At 48.0% G+C, this 21,399-nt stretch overlaps 1 protein-coding gene across 1 annotated transcript; it reads right to left on the reverse strand.

Moving 5' to 3' along the window:
• Positions 1-94: 94 nt before the first annotated feature.
• On the reverse strand, positions 95-7,921 carry LOC306810790 (ankyrin repeat domain-containing protein 40-like). Its single transcript, XM_079323760.1, has 6 exons — positions 7,658-7,921; positions 6,977-7,125; positions 5,232-5,509; positions 3,635-3,839; positions 3,022-3,197; positions 95-2,314 (listed from the first exon to the last, which is right to left on the reverse strand). The coding sequence occupies exons 1-6, from the start codon at positions 7,789-7,791 to the stop codon at positions 2,171-2,173; spliced, it is 1,086 nt and encodes a 361-aa protein (XP_079179886.1). The 5' UTR covers positions 7,792-7,921; the 3' UTR covers positions 95-2,170.
• Positions 7,922-21,399: the final 13,478 nt, after the last annotated feature.

A 21,399-nucleotide genomic window follows, 5' to 3' on the forward strand; every position in this document is an offset into this window, starting at 1 on the left:
CAGATTATAAGTAGAGTTTAAGATTTAACACCTGAACTGCTATTCTTGGTGGAAACTAGAGAAATAAAGCTTTTTAAATCAGCTGCTCTCTAGCAGAATGCTCAGTAATTAGTGGAGACAGTCCTTACACTGACTTCCCAAATAAAGGAACTATAAAGAAATTAGATACTCTTATTAATTTTGAGCCATTTAGCCACTACTGTTTTTCAGACAGTTATTGCACATAATCTGAGCTAGCCTCCAAGCTATGCTGGAAAGATAAATACACAATTGTTAAATCAAACCTTCTTTCCTGTCCTATAAAAAAAAAAACAAAGCAGGAACCTTAGTTAAGAAGTTTTACTTCATACTGTGTCACAGTCTTGAGCTTCCCAGGAGGTGAATCTGGCATTAAAGTAGCTCAGCTCCTGGCTGGGAAAAACCAGGACTGAGAATGTGAAATTAGCAGGGTTGAGGTGATGTGTATGGAGCACAGAGGAAAGGATGATAATTATTTTGACTGCAGTAAGCAAGAATTTTAAGCCTAAATAACTTGGTGAAATCCTGAGCCCAGAGCCAAGCATCTCTGCTGGCAGAAGAGGTTTCTGTCTTGTCTTGGTGTACAGGATACTTGGGAGGGTGGCAGCCATGCTGCTTCTGCCAGAACATGGTGCTGTACTATTTATAGTTTGACTGTCAACATTGCAGTCCAGATCAACAACAAACACAGCACCAGCTCTGCAGAAACTCTGCTCTAGTGCAGCCTCATAATGCAGAGCTGGAAGGAAAATCAATACACTTTGGGGAGGGGGGAACAGAGGGGAGAAAAAGTAGTTTGTGTAGAAAAAGCAAGTCCCTCACTCCTCCACCCACCTCAGGACCCAATGAAGGGTTTTGATACAAAGGTTAGCATCATATTTTTTGGTAAAAAAGAAAACAGCCTCCAAAAGTGTAACTTTCCAGGCTGCCATGTTAATGAGGAAAAGCTTTAGGCTGTTTATATTCCAGCAAGGCTATGACTTAGGTATTTCAATGCACAGGTGAATTTTTTCATTACTGACTTGCTTAAATGCAAGTTAAACAGTCTGTAGCTTAACCAGAGTTGTGGTTTTTTCACTCCTCACAATGAAGAGGAAAAAAAAAAAGTTGAAAGTGCCTGGAGGCAGCTTTCAGTACTCACTTGGCTAAAACAAGGCTCTGTAATAGTGACAGTAGACTGTGCATGATGTAAAGTTACAGATTACTTGCTCGTGGTGTGTTTCCCATTTAGTGGCTCATGAAAGCATGCTGTGTTCCTTCCAGCTGTGATCTCCCATGAGGACACTGCTGTGCTTCTCACACAGCAGAGCCACCATCCCCTTGGAACTGGTGTACAAGGGAGGGCCACACAGAGCTTTCCTGTCTTGACAGTACTGACACCTGGTGTGAGTAATGCACAGGCTCACATCAGTCACAAAGTAAAAACCACCAACACACATTGGGGGTCCCCTCCCCATCTCCTGGAACAAGGGCTTTCTCTTGAAAGGGCACTTCAACTCGACTGAGAATTAAGGAGCATTTACAAGAGGCTTTTGCATTTTTGGTGGAGGTACAATATTCTCATGGGGCTAATAAACAGTTAAATATGGGCATGCTTATTCCACTTATTTTCAGCCCAGTAAAATGGTTTCTCCTGCCATTTCTGAGCATTAGGTATCTCTAGACAATCCATCTTGGTGTACATGAGGGGAAAGAGGTTAAGGACTTATATTTTTACATTTTTAGAGAGCAAGTATTCATTGTGTGCCTCTTTAATTTAATGAGGAGGTTTAAAACACATACATACACACAGAGACACACAATTTCCTGAAGTTTTCCATGAGTCTTACTTGGTCAGAGTGGGTGTACTTAACATAATTTTCATATCAATAATTATGTCTTTTGTGCCCCCCTGCTGCCAGATACAACCAATAAACTTCCTTGAAATACATTGGAAGCACATGATTTTAACTAGACAAATGAGGTATCCCTTGGCTGAATACAGTATCAAGTAAAAAATAAAAGCGAACAGGGTATTAAATATAAAATATAAAATATTAGTTAAAATAGTAACCCTAATAATAACTTAAGGTTTTACACACACTGAGGTGGCTGCCTTCCAAAGGCAGCAGGTGTCACTGGCAGGTGTTGCAGTGCAGCTGCAGCCCCAGGCTCAGTAGGTGAGTTTGGATGCTCTGCTGTTGTAGCACGGCCGCTCCGGCAGCGCCGCCGCAGCGTTCCGGAATGGAGAGCTGTCACTTCTCGTGAGGACCAGCTCCAGCTCCTGGAAATCCTGCAGTCTGGCAACATCCTTGTCCTTGTAAGAAACAGACAGGACAACACAACACTCTTAAACATAGCTGGTTGTTATTATTTATGAAATAACTATAGGAAGTATTAATGAAAATTCCAGGGACATCGCACCCAGTAATAGCAATAAAGAATGAAAAAAATAAATCCAACCAGCATATACTCGTTAAAAGTGTAGCAGGTTTGCTTGTTTGGTTTTTCTCCTCAAACTTCTTTCATTTCATCATGATTTGGCTGTATTTGTGCATGTCAATTAACCAAGAGTTGTGTTCACTTTCATTTACACACCTACAGAATATATATATTTTTGGAACAGAAGAGCAGGTTTATTTCTTAACAGCCTCTCTTTAGATTGTTCATATGCCAATTTGTGGAGGTTTTTCCTCTTACTGTTTGGTCTTTTCAGGCAAGCAGACAGTGAAGTAGTGCTTGGCAATTATGTTAAAAGCACCCAAATGCATGGTTTCTGATACATTTTTTAAAAGTCAAGCAAGTAATAGTTCCATATACTTTAGAAGCTGAAATATTCTTGCCTATTCTGACAAGAGTGTTTTAAAACAAGTTATGATGACGTTTTAAGAAGGGTTCTAACGTCCCTTTGAATCGGTTTTAAGTAGTTTTTATTTAACAAAGGTGACATTTTGCCAATCATTTTACAAAAATACCTTCTCTGATGTTGGCAAAGTCAAGTTAACCTCTCATTTCTATTCCTACCTTTCTTACAAGTGTATTGGGTAGTTTTCTGATCTTCTCTACTTGCTCTGGATTAATACCCAGTTCACAGCAGCTCACTCTGAGCAAATCTTGATAGGTCAATTCTTGTCTGTCCAGTTCAATCTCAATGAAGTCATTGTCTCTCAGGTTCTGGACTCTGACCTTGAGCACAAGTTCTGACAGAGAAACAATTAAAAGGTTAACAAAGGATTTCTTAATACAATCCCTGTGATCTCACTGAGAAATACTATGCAGTTAACAGAAGCTTCCAGCAAAAATACCCAGGAGAACCATGTTAATACTGTTGAAACTGATCCATCTAGTCACAAAAGTTGAGTTGTTACCAAACTACCACAGCTGCATTTGATACAAATGTAGTGCAAAATTGGAATTTTCGTCTTACATGGACTGATCATTCCATTGTTTTGCAAAGTATGACCATGGTTAAAATAACAGTATAACAGACACTTAACTGAGCAAAAGAAAGTTCAGGGCACCTCTGGCCACAGGATTCAGCCTCTCTGCCTCTATTCTACTAGAGTCTGAAGTGAAATGGTTACTTCATTGTTCACCAGTAACTGTAACAGAACTAGGAGACAGGGCACCTCTTTACCTTGCATGTTGTAGGGGAATGTTCCAGTGAAGAAGAAGGGCTGGAAGGAGGCCGGGCCGCTGGGGGAGGTGTCGGGCTGCAGGGGCAGGGCCTGGCTGGACACTGCAGGGGAGCAGAGCCCCAGGCTGGGGGCGGTGGCCGGGGGGCAGGCGGGGCCGGGGAACAGCGCTGGGCTGGCACAGGCTGAGCCTCTGGTGACGGGGGGCTCAGGGGCTGTGGCTGCAGGGCTCACTGCTGGGGCTGGGGCTGCAGGGCTCACTGCTGGGGCTGTAGCTGCAGGGCTCACTGCTGGGGCTGTGGCTGTGGCTGCAGGGCTCACTGCTGGGGCTGTGGCTGCAGGGCTCACTGCTGGGGCTGTAGCTGCAGGGCTCACTGCTGGGGCTGTAGCTGCAGGGCTCACTGCTGGGGCTGTGGCTGCAGGGCTCACTGCTGGGGCTGGGGCTGCAGGGCTCACTGCTGGGGCTGTAGCTGCAGGGCTCACTGCTGGGGCTGTGGCTGTGGCTGCAGGGCTCACTGCTGGGGCTGTGGCTGTGGCTGCAGGGCTCACTGCTGGGGCTGTGGCTGTGGCTGCAGGGCTCACTGCTGGGGCTGTGGCTGCAGGGCTCACTGCTGGGGCTGTGGCTGTGGCTGCAGGGCTTGCTGCTGGGGCTGTGGCTGCAGGGCTTGCTGCTGGGGCTGTGGCTGCAGGGCTCACTGCTGGGGCTGTGGCTGTGGCTGCAGGGCTCACTGCTGGGGCTGTGGCTGCAGGGCTCACTGCTGGGGCTGTGGCTGGGGCTGCAGGGCTCACTGCTGGGGCTGCAGGGCTCACTGCTGGGGCTGTGGCTGCAGGGCTCACTGCTGGGGCTGTGGCTGTGGCTGCAGGGCTCACTGCTGGGGCTGTGGCTGCAGGGCTCACTGCTGGGGCTGGGGCTGCAGGGCTCACTGCTGGGGCTGTAGCTGCAGGGCTCACTGCTGGGGCTGTGGCTGTAGCTGCAGGGCTCACTGCTGGGGCTGTGGCTGCAGGGCTCACTGCTGGGGCTGTAGCTGCAGGGCTCACTGCTGGGGCTGTGGCTGCAGGGCTCACTGCTGGGGCTGTAGCTGCAGGGCTCACTGCTGGGGCTGCAGGGCTCACTGCTGGGGCTGTGGCTGCAGGGCTCACTGCTGGGGCTGCAGGGCTCACTGCTGGGGCTGTAGCTGCAGGGCTCACTGCTGGGGCTGTAGCTGCAGGGCTCACTGCTGGGGCTGTGGCTGCAGGGCTCACTGCTGGGGCTGTAGCTGCAGGGCTCACTGCTGGGGCTGCAGGGCTCACTGCTGGGGCTGTGGCTGCAGGGCTCACTGCTGGGGCTGGGGCTGCAGGGCTCACTGCTGGGGCTGCAGGGCTCACTGCTGGGGCTGTGGCTGTAGCTGCAGGGCTCACTGCTGGGGCTGGGGCTGCAGGGCTCACTGCTGGGGCTGTGGCTGTAGCTGCAGGGCTCACTGCTGGGGCTGTGGCTGCAGGGCTCACTGCTGGGGCTGTGGCTGCAGGGCTCACTGCTGGGGCTGTGGCTGCAGGGCTCACTGCTGGGGCTGGGGCTGCAGGGCTCGCTGCTGGGGCTGTGGCTGTAGCTGCAGGGCTCACTGCTGGGGCTGGGGCTGCAGGGCTCACTGCTGGGACACTCCCATCATCGCTGCTGCAGGACACGGCTGTGCAGATGCTTTCGGCCTGAGGTGCTGATGGACAAGGGCTGGTTTCACTCTGGGAAGCAGAAGAGATGGAAGCACTTTCATTCTGGGATCCTGCCAAGCTGCCTGGAGTGCTTTCTTCGCTGTAAACGTTAGGGAATGGTGGCTTGGCTGAGCAGTTCGCAACAATGGGTAAATTTAAATCCTTCGCTCCTTGACATTCAGTTTGTTCCTCTATTGATGAAGTTCAAAAATCAGGGGTAGGGGATGGAGAGAGAAAAAAACCCATCATGTTACTGGATAGATCTTTCTCATTTTGAATATAGTTAGTTTTCCTATTGTGTCTTTAAACTACATCACATTCCAAGGTCATCAAAGAATGACACTTATGTTCCAGAAGCATATAGCACTTGAGGCCAGTAGATGTAAAGTAAAAGAAAAACCTAGAAATGTCTTCAGTATATTCTGTTTTATAAAAAATAAAGTGGAGGGGAAAAAATAACTTTTGAAAGACACATCATTTCTAGCAGTGTTATTCGAGCGCTTTCAAATGAATTGGATGACCAGTAGCCCTTTATTGAATTTCATTTCAAAATGCTTTTAATAGCACTGCTGTAAATAGTTGATTATGACCTAGGCCAGCAAATTCAACCCAGTATTTTTTCAGGGAAGTGACTACTTATTTTAATATCAAAGCAAACTCAACTCTTGCACAAAAGCACTGCAGTAAGTGACATTCCTGCCTGAGGATTACAGAACATAAACACTGATGTCAAAGCAGTTCAGAAAGATCTGCTCAATTATACCACACTCCCAGAATAAAAACTAGGAGAGAAGGTAAGTGATATGTGTTTATTCCCCAGGAAACACATGAAAACTTAAAAGATAGAAAAATAAGACATTTATAAACAGAGTTTCCCCACATGTGTTTGATAGTTTAGATGTTAAAAACAGATGAGTCGTTTGCCACAAACTAAGCCCAAGAGATGAGCACCTTGCTCAAAAGAAAGCCAAGTATTGAGTTAGAACATGCCATTCCTTCAGGTGTAACTGTTGGAACCTGAGTCATGATTTAGCTGCAGCCTTGTGAAGGATGACCCTGCACTGTTGATGGAAGAGCAGATCACTGTAGAGAGCTAAGTGCAACTGCAGAAGACAGCACATTACCAAAGGTAAAGCACTTTGGAATTTTAATCTGGAGCATGGTACCTAGATGCTGATGGCACTTGCTCTTTTTCAGGAGTGTCACACACATCTAACTGGCTTTGCTGTGCATATAAAAAGTGTAAGATGACAGAATTACACAGCAAAAATTCACCATACCAGCAAGTCATACTATAACAAGGTGCTCAGAAGGCATAACTTCCTGAGTGATAAGGTTGTTTTGAGAGGATTTGTAATATTGATCATGGTTGGACCACAGCAAACTATAAAACTGTAAAGCCCCCATTTGCAGCCTGCCTGCCAACCTTGGCTTAACAACAGCACACAAGAGTGCAGCAGCACACTTCCCAAAGCATACAGCTCTTTCACTTCTGGGTGACACAGCTCAGAACACAAAACCTTCCTACCTGAAATCCCCACTACCTAATGACATACAACGGTCCTAGCCAAGGTTTTGCCAATTACCGCCTCAGATAAAAGCACTAAAAACTTCTAGTGTTTAGACCAAGAATTCTAGATGACTTTTAAGATGGGAACCTCCCAAAATCTTGCGGATGTCTGGTTTCGACGTTAGCTGTGCCGCCAGCTCTCCCTTAGCAGTGAGGATGTGCTTGTCAGCGCCGGCCTCCAGCAGGCAGGACACCACCTGGGCATGGTTCCGCTTGCAGGCCCAGTGCAGGCAGGTCCTGCGGGAAGGAAGCAGAAGGGTTGGGATGCATCGCCCCGGCTCCTCCTCACCAGCCCCGTCCTACTTCGCCCGAGACACGCGTAAAGTGATAACTGGGAGTAAAGTTTCCTTCAGTGCGGCACTTTCTAAAGTTCTGTAGCTCTAAGTTGCGCAGGGCAGGGCGCTCCTTTGCCAGAGTGACTCCCACTGCTGTCCCCCACAAACGACCGGATGGGGGCCTTGAGCAAACACGCAGTGACAGGTGAAAGGAGGGCGACCTGCTTTAACCGTGATCCTCTTTAGCACTAAATCTCCGAGCCTCCCGAGATTAGCTTTTCTCTATTTGCAAATAGGAAAACTAACAAACACAAGAGCTGCGTTTCCAAAGCATCTCCCTCACCCCCGCGCCTGATAAAGGGGCTGGGGGCAGCCCCGAGCGCAAGCACCCGCACGCCGCCGCTGGGAAGGGCAGCGGGGAGGAGCCGGGCCCCGCAGCCGCCCCGGCCCGCCCCTCGCCCGCAGCGCCGGGACCCCGCGCCGCCGCCCCTCACCAGCCGTTGATCTCGTTGCGGGAGTCGATGTCCGCCCCCGCGCCCAGCAGCCGCCGCACCTCCGCCACGTCCCCCAGGGCCGCCGCCTCCCGCAGCCGCTCCTCCAGCTCCCGCGCCTCCGCCGCGCCGCTCATGGCCGGGCGCGGCTGCGGCCCCTCCCCGCCGCTCCGAGCCCGTCGGGAGGGGCCGGCCGCCTCAGCGCGGCGGAGCCGGGCCCTTCCCGCCCCGGGGCCCGGCTCCGTCCCTCACGGCCGCCGCCATCTTGAGCGGCAGCGGCCCTGGGCTGGCGGTCGCTGTCCGGCTCCGGGCTCCTCAGCGCAGAAAAAACAAGGGGATGTCTGAGAGGGTCCAGGGAATTCCACAGAGATGATGAGGGATCTGGAGCTCTCTCTGGTGCACAGGCACTGCGGGAGCTGGGCCTGTTTGGTATGGAGAAGACTGAGAGGGGATGTCATCAATGCATTTAAGTATATCCAAGGAGTGCCAGAGGATGCTGTCAGACTCTTCATTGGTGCCCAGCGACAAGACGAGGGGCAATGACTGTAAATTAAAACACCAAATGTTCCAGCTCAACACTAGGAAGAACTGCTTTACCTGAAGGGTGGCAGAGCTCTGGAACAGCTGCCCAGGGAGGCTATGGAGTCTCCCTCTCTGGAGAGATTCCAAACTCACCTGGACGCGTTCCTGTGTCACCTGCACCAGGTGACCCCTTGGGCCTTTCCAGCCCCAGTGATTCTGTGATTCTGTGCCCCTTTCCCCAGGCACTGAGATGGGATGAGAATCCAAGACTGGAGTGTTTCCTCTGATTCCATCTTGCCCTCACCTGACATCCTGAGCCCCGTGTGGGGCTTGGGGGGACAGAGCTCCTGGGAAGAGGGCAAAAGCTGCAGGTAAATACTGCCTGCCAGCAAAAGCACATCACAGAATTATTTAGGTTGGAAAAGACCTCCAAGGTCTTTGAGTCCAACCCACCATCTACCATAGTGGCCTTGTCCTTCCTGGGTGTTTTTTAACCAGCAGCCTGGCTCCTGCCTTCGAGCTGTGAGGCTGGGAAAGGACCACAAGGATGGCTTCAAATCCCAGACACTTCCAGCCCTGGCACCCCCAGTTCCCAGCCCCTACTTCTCCAGTGTGTTGCTCACACTCTTAATTAAATCACTGTGACGTGTTGGGGAGCTCATTTTCCAGGCTTTCTATTTTGTTATCTGCCTGCCACCAAGGAGAAATTTTCACTAAGCTGCTGTTTTATTTCATTGTCTCTCTTTTATTGCTTTTCTTATTAGCGACATTATTTTTAACCTACCATTTAATTGAGGACTTGGGTTGCTGTTGTTTTGCTCTGCTGTTCCTTCTCTCATAGTTGTGGCCATTAGGTGAGGACAATGCCTGCAGCATTACCATCCAAGCAGTTCCTGAATATCTCTCTATACAAATGAAGCTTCAAAGCACAAACACTCACCTTCCTTTTAATCAGTCAGCAGAGGCAGAGGCCCACAGGCCAAATGTTTCTCTAAGAGAGAAGCAGCCCTGCAAACCACCCTCATGAAAGCAGGAGGGAGGAGCAAGCAGTGACATTTTTAACTACTATGGCAAAGGTTACACGGTGACTTAGTGGCAAGTTTTTCACACCAGATCACATGCTTTTGATCCCATGCAACAGATTGAACAAAAATTTTGCCCGGCTGCTACCAAAAGATTCAACAAACTGTATGAAAAACAAGCTGGATTTGGAGAATGGTTTGCAAACAAGATTTACCTGATGACAATTGCAAATTCAAACCTTAGAGACCTGGAAGATCAGCCCTCAACTGGACATTGCTGTGACCTAAATATTTGTATTTTATCTCATTTGCTTTATCAGTAAATGCATCTTAAATGATCACTCTTTAACCCACAGTGCCTTTTGTCCTTTTTCAGTGTCTGTGCCATAAAGCTGTAAAACAAAGACAAGGCAAAGTGTCTCCAAAGACAAGTGGAGACCTAGTGATACATTCTAGGAAGCAGGATGCCCTCCTGCACACTGTGAAAGCTTTAAATCACGATTTTTTACATCTATAAAAATCCAATAGGATTAGTGGCAGAAGAGCTTTTTGCAAAATAATACAAGACAGCTCTTGGATGGATGGGAAAAATCTACTCAGGAAGCAAGTGCAGGGACAGGCCTAAAACCAGGAGCACCATCCCTGTGGTGTTCTCCAGTGCTACTGCCACTAGATGTCACAGTGGAACAGCCAGAGGAGCTCAGAGTGTGGCTTTGTGCTTCTTGCTGTAATTGTGAAATGCCTTTAAATTTGTCTTGGCACATCCATAGTGTCTCCATACAGCTTTGATCCTGCAGATTTCAGAGCTCCATGTGGACATTATGCAACATTTCCACACAAGTGCAGGGAAACCCAGTGCAGGGAGCTGCTGTCTGGGGGGTTATGGGCATTTTTTTTTCTTTCTTTCTTTTTTTTTTCCCCTCTACTTGAGCTCCTCTCCCAGAGCCACTCAGGGCTTTTAAGGACTCGAAGGCGGCGGGTGATGCATGGGATGCTCTCTCTCACGCTCTCTTGGGATGAGTGTCCTGCTCTGTTGCACCTGTGCCAAGCCCTGTTAAATGGAGCTTGGGTTCACCATTGCTTAGTTACACAATGTGCTTCTCCCTGGAGTCATGAGATCTCCTCCCCCAGGGAAGGCTGTGTGAAGAGGATTAGCAGCGAGTTCCCCACCGCCGCCATGAGCCTCCTGCTGGTGCCCCACACACGGAGCCTCACACCCCCTGCATGTGTGTGTCCCCTCCCTGTTTGCTGGCACTGCTGCCACACTCCCCAGCTCCCAGCAGAGCCAGAAACCTGTGCTTCCCCTGCTCCTTTCTCGTGTGACAGCTGGGTTTGTGCCTGTACCTGTGCGGGGCACACCTGCACTCACAGCTCCCTGCTGAGAGCAGCAGGAGCAGGATCTGCAGGCACGGGGCAGGTGCTGGCTGAGCCCTGGCTGGGGAAGCTGCTGGGAATTGCACATGGTGCTCATGGCTGGAGCAGCCACTCTGCCTCCCAAATGTCAAATGACTTTGGGCTTCAGTGGGAACATGCTGAGCTCTGACCTGTGTCTGGAGCCCAGGTGATGTTTTGTTTTCTTTGTGATTTACAGGTGCTCAGAGCTCCCTGTTCCCCAGCCCTGGGCATAGCCCTGAGCCCACAGCATCACCTGGCAGAGCCTGCACCTCACAGCCTTGCAGTAACCACAGGGAGGCTTGGGCCAGTCTTTGTCCCCACAGCAGGTTTTCCAGATTTATTGGTTAAGTGTTAATATCTGTCTTTGTGCAAGCTTCTGACTGTGCCTGATCCTCTGGGCTGGTTCTTTTCTGCTTTTTTGGAGAAACCATGGTCTGTCTGTTTGCTATTTGCTCCTGGCTTTTTTAAGGCTTATGAAGTTTTTTATTCCCTTTGCATTTCAGGTTTCATTCCCCACATAACTCCATTCCTCCCCATTAAATCAACTTCTCAGTCACTGAAAGTTATGATTAAACATCTTTTTAAAGGCTTAATTCCCAGTTATGCAGTGATACTGACAACTGTACAATCATATTTGAAATACTCTGTCCCCACCCAACCCACCAAAATAATGTTTCTGGCAATTTAAACCAACACTACAGTGGTGGACTTGTGAGAAATAAGATTTAGGGATAGTCAGAAACTTTAAATGTGATACTTAATGCACACACACAGATTTAAAGCTGTTATGGGATTGAGGCTCAGGGAAATGGAAGGACTGATGGAGAATAAAGATGGAATTAAAAGTCAAGCCCAATATTCACTCAGATTTAAATTAACTGGGCCTTTCAATGGAGTTTGAAGGCAGAGGAGACAATTTCAAAGGAGGAAGTGAAAGTCACATGAGAAGCAGTTTATGCTATAGCAGTTTTTGTGCTGACCCCATGGAAGCCCCCTGTGAGAGCTTGTAGGTGAATTATGTTAAATTCAGCCTCATGTTACCATGTCTGAGCCTGTATCACCAACACTCACTTCATGTCTATGGGGGAAAACATCCAGCACAGATTCATCTCCTCCCAGGGCAAAGGTCTAAAATAGCACAGCCAAATCATCCTCTGGAGATGCCCCTTGTGTTCTACCCCCTGCCAAAAGATCCAAAGAGAATAAGCTTTGAACCAAAAAGTTTCCAGCTGCCTATTGCCAGGCAAGATGAGCACCTGAGGCAGGGTGGACAGGACTTTACTCAAGAATAATTCCTCTATTTTTTGATGAGATAAAAAAAACATTCTTCCAGTGAATTCCAGAATTGCAGGGAAGTCACCCATCATTTTTCTTTGGACCATAAATGACAGCTTTTACACTAAATCACCCAGCAGGAATTGCTATGCTGATAGTGGTACAGAAGACTGGGATTCAGGACAGGTTGTAGCACCCTGGAGCATCCCTGAATTACAGTGCAACCAGCTATCTCCTGGATTTTCAGCCCTGCTGAGCATCCTGCAGGGGCTCAGGGGGAGCTGAATGTCTAAAGAGGGACATTTAAGCACACACTCTTGCACACAGCTGCACATGTCTGCAGCACAGAGTGAAATTTGGCAGGAAGGGGTTGGAAAATGGCATTTATATTTGGGGTAATGGTGATCTGCAAGGGAAAAATCTGCTCAGGCAGCCAAATCCCTTTAGAAATCAGTTGTTAATTTAACATTGTTTCTATTTGTAGAACAAATAAATTATTTCTGAACAAACAAATCAGGAAGCTGGGACCTGAGGGGTGTGATGCATCAGCTCACAGACTCGTGGTTAAGAAGTCCAATAGATTTTGATCACTACTGGAAATTGTTCAGTGGATTAGTGCCTAAAGCCAGCTTGGCTTCAACAAGCCTGAGCTGCAGAGCCTTGGAACCAAATTTCTCCCCCTGAGGATGGTTGTTGCTTGTGTTGTGGTTGTGGCAGTGTCCCCAGGTGTCAGCCCTTCTGAGCTCAGAGACATCCTAACCCAGAATACTGTGCAGAAAAGGAACTGCCTTTGCTTTTTCCCCAGACTTTTGGCTGCATTCCTCTCTGCCCATGTCTGTAGTCCCTCCCTTTGCTCTACTAATCCATGAAACACGTTCTTCCTGGGGATAAGGGGCAAATATAACTAATTGCCTGAATCCTGCATAGGGGCATGTCCTCTCTAGGCATTTGGACTCAAAAGGCTTCTGTGGATCCCGTCCCACTTCATCCCCTGCAGGAGCTGATTCCTGTGGAAGCTTCACAAGATGACAGAGATGTGTTACTTGCATGCCTGAGGAAAAAATTGTTTTGTTAAGACGAGATATATATTTATTTCTCCAGAGTTCTTTTCTTTAGAAGAAGCTGGCATCATGCAGAAGATCAGATGAAGGTGTTTGGATTCTCCTTAGGTGTTTTGGCCATCAAGGAGAAGGCCCCCAGTGCAAATCATAACTGGTTACCCTGAGGGGCTGTGCCCTGTGCATCCCTCATGGCCACAAGACACAGCCAGTCAGTTTGGAACTCTCCATTGAGTTGGCCAGGCTTTCCACCAGGCACTATACAATTCATCAGAGTAATTAGCAAAGCTGTAACTAAAGAGGTCTCCATGGAGATTGACAGCATCACCTCCCAGCTGGTACATTCTCTGCCTCCTATTCTAAATTTGTTCTCACTGTTTCCCTGGCTGTAATCCATAAGGATAGTGAAATTTTCCAACATTTGTGACACATTACAGCAGTGGAAAGAAGGACAAAGGTGGCTGGGAGGGGGATGAGAAAGAAAGGACCTGGTTGGTGCCTCAAGATAAGCAGCAGAAACTGTTCAGACATATATAGCCAGAGTTTTGAGAATGGGATTAGGCAGAACAGCACCTCTGCCTGCCTGTCACTTGCAAATTCTTGCTAATACTTTAGGAGCTTATTGGAGGTCAGCACCAAACACCCAAACAGACTAATCTGTATTATAGACACATAATCAAAGTCACAAGGTTTTACATAATATATATCGGTGACACAAGAAGTGTTTGTTTGAATAGTTTTGTCATCAAGATTAGTGGCCATGAAAGCCTCTACTGTGCACTAACCTGGTTTTTATGGCCATGGGTACAGATTCCTCAGACAAATCAAAAAGGAGCTGAGAAAGTACAAATATATGTCCTGAAACAATTGCAGCATTAGGTTTCTGGCCATGGCAAAGTTTTAAAAAAATATGTGTGTGTGTGAATTAGAAAGGGCTGTGCTTAAACTTCATCTTAAGAGATGTGAACAAATGGCTGGAGATACAATTTTTCCATTTGCCATTTTTTCCCAAGGGTTTGGAATTGCAGCAAATCACACCTCACACTCACACACAGTTCTGTGGGAATGGCGAGAAGTTGGGATTTCAAAGATAAATTGATGTCACTTGACCCACTTGAGAGCCTTACAGTCCCCTTCAGGGAGTGGAAGCTGTAGTGCAGAGAGCAAGTGGTCTGGGCTCACAGAGTCAGTGACAAAGACAGGAACTGCTCCTGTGGAGATAACTCCAAATCTCATTGACTTCAAAAGGAAATTAGTCAATGGAAATATTTGGAAATATTTAGAAAAGTTTTATTTTCCACTCTCATAGAGTTTTTCAAGTATGATGTTACACAAACACAAAAGAAAATGTGTAAAATTATGAAAGAAAAAACACCCCTACCCAGAAAAAAACCAGAGAAAAAGGAGAAAAATAATTCACGATCATTTTCTGTGCTGGGAAGAGACAAAGCTACAACTCATGCACTGTAAAGATCTTCCAGGCATTTCCAGCTTGTTCTCCTGGCTGATGCACAGCAAAGCCAGAGGTCTCGTGAAGGTACCCCACACTGCAGGATCACCCCACCAAACTGAAGTGCCTCCGTGGGAATCCCATTGCCCTGAGCTCCCCCACAGCCGGCGAGGAGAGAGCGAGAGCGGTGCCAGCCAGACATCTGCAGAAGTGGAGTCAGAACTTGGGAGGGCTGAACTGGCCTCTGGACTTGCCGCGATTCACTTGCTGCTGCCATGTGAACCCAGGGCTAAAAGCACTCGGGCGGCTTTTCCAGCGCTCCTGAAAGCTCCTTTGTGGAAACAGAGCTGCCTGAACTGCCATTCAGGTCAGGAAAAATCAAGCACTGGGTGGGATTTCCAAGAGTACTTGGCCGTAACCTCACCCCGTTCCCCTTTGAAGTCGGCAGAATATTTACATCGACTTCAACTGGAGAAAAATCAGGCCATTAGAGAGCATTTGAAACACTCAGTGCTAATGATGCTCTGGTTCCTTTGTACCCCCCAGCTCAAAGACTGTCTGCTGCATCTGTCATTAAACACAATCCCAGCCACTGGTGAGACAGAGCACTGAGCCCAAAGTGCTGGCCCTAAAGGCACGGGAAAGCTGCAACGATTAAACCATGGGAATCTTTAACCTAGGATCACTCTGCCAACCACCATAGGGTCAGGCAGGACCTGTCATCTCCAAAACTGCCATGGAAAGAAAGTGCAGACCCTCAGCAGACCCTGCTATGCTGTGGGCTGCAGGCGAACTCTGAAAAAAATAGATCAGAATAAGAATGTATGTTGAATTAGCTGGAATCAGGAAGAGCAACAGTGAAAAAAAGCTATTGAGTACAAACATCCCATTGCTAGGGCAGGAAGGATGGGTTAGCTGCTCAAAAGATCAGTGGAAGTGGGTCATCACTGGTTTGCACACATCACTTGCACCTCCAGCCTGTGTTCAGATGTGCTGCTGAATGGGCACAGAGAGCACCTTTACAAACCAGACCTGAGCTTTGGCTCCTTTGGGTGCTTCCAGTAAGGGCAGCAGTCTCCCCAGAGAGCTGCTCTATCTCCTTCTGTTTGCTGCTGTCTGTGCAGACTGAGTAATGCCTTGTGTCTGGTGGCACACAGGGCAAACAAAAACAAAATAGTTCACCTCTTGGAAAGACTCTTAATGTGCCTAGCTTAGAAGGCAGGGAGTGCTCCTGGCAGAGGTCACCCTCTGGGCACGGGCAGAGGATGTGCTGTGCAACAGCCAGGACTGCTAACAGCCAGCAAAGCCAAACCAGGGCAATAACTCTTCAGTTAAAAAGGAATTTTGTCATAGTTTAAATTTGAATTCTAAGAAGACAGAATTGTTGCTAAAGAGATTTCATGGTATCTGCAGAAATAGAAATAGTTCCATTTTGTGAAAATTAGCTTGTTTATAGTGAAGTTTTGGATACCAAACCCTCAGAGGAGCTCTGGAACTTCCAGGGTGTCTGGAGAAGCCAACATTCATTGCCTGATGAAAAGCCCAGTCACTGGGAGCTGCTCTGCATCTCCTGGAGAGGCTCCCAGCCACAAGGAGTGTTCCAAACTTCCACAGATTCAAAGCTTGGGTAAAGTCTCACAATGGAGCACAAAATCATGCAAATCTGCAGCAATTTAATCCCATCTCACAAACTCTCCTCCACTGAGAGGTTCATAATTTTTCTAAAAAAATATCAGCCCCAACTGACAAAGAGATGGTTCCTTCATGCTGAAGTCACAGGGAATTAAAGCTTGGGGTTAAATTAAGTTAGTACAGCAGGTTAAAACCTTACTGTTTGTATAAATTGACACACAGCACAAACAAAAGCACTGTGACTATTCTATAATCTATATTGACTATTCTATAATCTATATTTGTAGAATGAAGTGAATCTCTGTAATGGGTTCAGTAATATTCATTAGTTTTACACTGGTGAATAAATTAACTTACATTCCTGGACAAACAACATCAGCTATGGTGAAAGATGTGCTGAGCACTCACCTCACTTTTATTCTGAGCTTTGATTCAAACCAAGCTGGAGCTAAGCAGAACAACTGAAAGCCATAATGAACAACAACAAATACACAGTTCACACCCAAGGATTTTATGCTATGGCTCACACAGCTCTAGCAGTGCTGCAAGCCATGGCAACATCTCCATTTGCACACCACAGGTTTGCTGCCAGTTCCCTAAAGTGCTGTTATTCAAGCTTGCCATAAAACTATGAACTCCTAAAACCTGCAACAAAACAAGGTGCTCAAGCCTGTGTCCATGGCATCTGTATTTGCCACCTGCTCCAGCCTGTGCACCAGGTAGCTGAGAGGGCCCAACATGGGAAGTGCTGGCCCTGCACTGATGCCACTGTGGCTGTGATTTCTGTTTCTTGGTATTCCAGATTGCATTACAGACCTCAGATTTCCCTAACTCAAAGCTTAATTGATGGAGCAGGTCTCTCTCAGCATTGACAGTGACAGAGAACAGAGCTGGAAGGGACTTTAGGAAGTGATTTAGATCATCCTGCTCTAAGGCAGGATGAACCCAATCCAAACATTTCATCTTTGCAATCTTGACAATCCAAAGATACCAACATGACCTCTCCAAATTATCTATGGGATATCTTAGGCTTTGTCTCTGAAACAGAGACAGAAAGAGATGGGCTGGTGAAAGACAAGCTTCTGAGCTCAGCTTTTCCCCATATCTCACTGATAATGGATATCTCTTTGATTATCTTCCTTTGTATCCTTGGTGCCTCTTGCTGTGCTGTTTCAGACAGAATAAACCAAACAATAATGAACCATCATCAAACTGGCAATTGCTTCCTGCCCAGCTTACGTTAGCAGAGAAAGAGAAAGCAAATGATGATTAGTCGTATGTCTGCACTCAAAGATAAAACCCCTGAGCAGAAGCCATCTGCTGAGGCATAAAATAATAATTCTAGCTCTAGCCCTGTCTGAGTGCAGTGCCATCAGCTCTTCCTGAAGCACAATGCAACACAGGCCTGATGCTGAGTTCTAGCAGGTGGCCCATAACCCTGTAATAAACTCCCTGACATTATTGATTTTTCCCCCCAAAACTGAGCCCTTTTGTCTAACCACATTAACTCCTGCTTGCCAAGCAGCTGCACGTGAGGCTGTGTGCACATCAACAGCAGCTCCTTTGGGTGAGCAATCACCATGCCAAATGTGCCTACTGAGCCTTCCCTGCTCTCTGGGATCTGCTCAGATATGTTATTTCAGAAGTCAAAACAACACTTGTTAGTTCTGGGTGCTTACAGGGATATTTCTATCTTGACTTGGGGAAAGCTGAAATGTGCCTCTGTTGCTAATTTTGCATATGGAGAGAGCTGAAATAGGACCCAGACAGGCTGTTCCCATTGTACACCTTCAGCCCAAATCTGCCTGGCCCATATGCATGTGTCCCAAAGCTGTGGCCAGCACAGCAGCCTTTGCCTGTGCTTTGATGTTCAGGGGTGCATCCCATGCTGCCAAAAATCCTGCTCTCAGCCAGCCATCCAGCCAGCAGGACACGTGTGGTCTTCTGAGGGCTGTGGAGAGGCATCCAAGCTCGGATCCCTGGCCATCCCCTGACCCTGCTGAGGTTCAGGATATCACTCAAAGGGGAAGGTTTGACTCCTTGCAGTCCAAAGCAAGATAAACCTGAGGCCCCAAGGCATTATCTGTATTTCTCTGTGGAAGCAATATTCCTGCTTGAGACAAGCAGTTAGCAGCTGTGCACCAAAATGGATCTGGCAGTGACATTCCCTTTCTAATGTCTGGCCATCAGCTTTAAGTGCAGCAAGCTTTACATACAGCCTGGAATTTCATTACTGTCTAAATGAAACAGTGTTTTTTAGAGTACAGGCATCATATTTTCAGCTGTGCATGGACAAAGAGCCATCTAGAGAGGGTGCATGGTGATGCTGGGGCTGAAGAAGAGCATGTCCTTGGAGCTGCCTGCATGACCCTGTGGGCAGGGCAGATTTGGGTGTCCCATTTGGGAGAAGGGGCTGATTGATGCTGTGGGCAGTGCAGGGAGCTGGCACCAGGCTCTGCTGTCACCAGCTGTCCTGTGAGAGGAGGAGGAGGGCAGCTCAAGGACCAAACAGAGTCTTTGCTTTGTGCTACTCTCAGAGGCAGAGCAGGTCCAGCATCCAGCCTTCACCCTGGCCTTAATCTGCAGCATGAGCTGGGGACATCCAGCTCCAATCCAGCAGGAGCCCTCTGTAGGGTCTCGATGCCTCAGGCAGCAAAGTGCCACCGGCAGAGATGAGTCACAGCCTGTCTGGAGAGGGGGTGGCTCCTGTTTGTGTTGGCAAACTGCTGCCAGTGGCAGCAGGCCCAGGGAGCACGAGAGGCTGGGGCTGGAAGGGCCCCTGTGCTGAGGAGGAGATCAATGGGAGCTGGAGTTTAACATCACAGGGTGATGGTTCCTGCCAAGAGCCGTCCACAATAAAACCAGCAAATCAATCCACCCTCCACTGAGTAACTCCAGATGAGCACTGCTGCCTTAGTCAATCTGATCAACAGTTTGCTGCACCTTTAGCAGTGGCTTGAGGAAAAATACCCAAATAAAATTATGCTTTTCTCCACACCAGAGAATCCTGTTTCCATCCTCATTTAAAAGGTGTCACACCACAGATTGGGTCAACACTTGACATAGGAGAGGACAAAAATTATAATTTACAAAAAAACCCAACAACAGTTAAGCCAGTTCTAGATTAGCAACTCTAACCAGGACCTTGGGCATCCTAGGAAGGCTTTTCAGGTCTGGGGCTGGTCATACACTGATGTCTCCACTGCTGGGAGCAGATCCAGGGTGTTGCTTTGTGCCACCAGAGCTCAGGTCCATCTGAGATCCAGAGAAGTTCATCCCAGTTCCCCTCCAGTAGACTCATTCCAGCATCTTGATCAGAAAGGAGTATTTTGAGGTAGTAATAGAGTTGCTTCCAAGGCTTGATCTCTTTTGGGAAGAACTTTATCACATCAGTATCTGACGTGGCTGAGATAAGATAAGCCATAAAATCAGCTTTCATAATGGATTTGTTCATTGCAATGGAGAATGGGGATTAGTTTATTGCTTATATTAAAGAAAAAATGCACAGTGCTTTATGCACAAGGAGGAGCAGAAAAACTGGGGACCTTGACAGAGACCCCAGTTTACAACTGGGCATTAACTGGTGGTGTTCTGGAGTGTCCAGTCAGATCCACTGAGATCACTGGAGTTAAATTAACTTAAACCAGGCAAGTAAACAGCCCTCAGTGAAACCCAGGAGACAGTGAGTGCATTAGTCAGAGCTTGGCTGTCCATGCTGGGACTATCAGGATCCCCACTGTCCCTGGGCCAAGCTGGGGCAGCCTGTATAGTGGTTTCCCTCCTGGATGTGCTCCTCAGGCTGGGTAACAGCATCTCTGGGATGTCCTGGCAGGAATGGGGCAGCTGTCGAGGGCTGTTTGGAGCCCTCCCTGCTTCCCCTGCCCTTTAGAGCTGTCTGCCCACATTCACAGGGAGATTTATGGCAATGTTTTCCTCTCTCCTGGCTGAGCTCAAGTGGCCAAAGGACTGATCCAGGAACATGATCCCTCAGAGCTGAAAGCAGAAAGCTGCCATGGGATTTACCTGTGACTGGAGAACATCCCTGTAGATGGAGAAGGACAGCAAAGCAGAAGACTGCACTGTCTGTCTGATGCAAACCAGTACCTGATTCCTCAGAGTCCCAGAGCTGAAATGTGCCTCTAGGGAAGAGATCCCTGGTTAGAGACAGTTAAAAATAAGATAGTGCTGTTTTTTCCTGTTTGGAACAGAGTTCCACCTACAGTGGCCCACATTAGTGTGTCTCTCACTCACCAAAGCTAGCAAGGACGTGGCTGTCTGGCACCAGGAGAGGAGATGGAGGCTGTAAGATCCACCTCTGGCCCAGCAGGTATGGGGGTAAAACGGCCATAAAAGATTAAAGCTGGCAGGGAAAAATCATTTCCACGGCTACTATGGATTGAGGGAAAACTCCCTGCATGTGCAGTGGTTGTTGAGGTCAGCAAGGCAGCTTCCCCAGCACTCCTCAAGACCCACATACAGCTGGTTTCAAAGCTTATCTGTAGTCAGTCTTACAATATAAAGTGTCTTTGTTTAGGCAACAGAGCCACTCATACATGTGATTTTGTTGTTAATAGAGCTGTAAGAATTTTAAGTACTTTTTGGGAATGTGTCATTTTTGGTTGGCTTTTTTAGGCATCACAGGGTGCTGCGTTTGTCTTTGTAAACAAGTATTGAATAAAACATTTAGCGCACAGCCGCACTTTGTACAAGTGTCATGCAGGTTTCTAAAGTTTCAGAGTGAATAAATCAACTGCAAACTGCTGCCTGGCAGTTGACTTCGCTCCTTATAAATAGCTAATTTGGACATCTCTGCTCTGCACGTCCCATGAAATTCAAATACTGTGCATATGGCTAATGCAGGCACACAAATCAGAGCTGCAGCAGCTCCTTTTGTAAGCCTGGTGCTACAGAAATGCCACAGCCCAGGGCAGCTCAGCTCCAGGTTGCCCTCCCTTTGTCCCAGAGGTGATCCTGGAAAACCAGCAGGTCACTGTGCTCTGCTGCTGAGCCCCAGGGGACGAGCAGGAACCCCATGGTGACCCAGTTCACTGCTGGTTGTACTGGTTGGCAGTATCATCATCACTCAGGGGACAATCAGGTCCAAACTCAGCCATGATAAATAACCCTGGGTTTATAAATGCAGTGGAAATAAAGTTAGGGCTGGCTGGGTGGCTTTGCAGCTCTCAGCACTGGGCACAGGGTGGATGCACACCCTTCCCTCCTACCCAGGCACAGTGTTGCTGGTCCAGCCCTGCAGAACCTCCACATGGGATGCAAACTGCCCCCATCCTCCCAGGAGGCTGTTAGCAACATGTAGGATCCAGCCATGCTAGCCCAAAACTCAGCCCAGAGGCCCTCATCCTGGAAGGTGCTGAGCAACTCGGACTTCTG

Source organism: Erithacus rubecula (genome assembly GCF_903797595.1).
Source record: "Erithacus rubecula genome assembly, chromosome: 20".
Lineage (NCBI taxonomy): Eukaryota > Metazoa > Chordata > Aves > Passeriformes > Muscicapidae > Erithacus > Erithacus rubecula.

Bases quoted from the DNA above. Each gene is read 5' to 3' on its own strand.
- LOC306810790 (XM_079323760.1), bottom strand. From the start codon at position 7,791: ATGAGCGGCGCGGCGGAGGCGCGGGAGCTGGAGGAGCGGCTGCGGGAG. The intron at 7,126-7,657 runs GTGAGGGGCGGC...TCCTTCCCGCAG, and splicing joins CGCAACGAGATCAACGGCTG to GACCTGCCTGCACTGGGCCT. The intron at 5,510-6,976 runs GTTCCCATCTTA...CTTCATCAATAG, and splicing joins CATCCGCAAGATTTTGGGAG to AGGAACAAACTGAATGTCAA.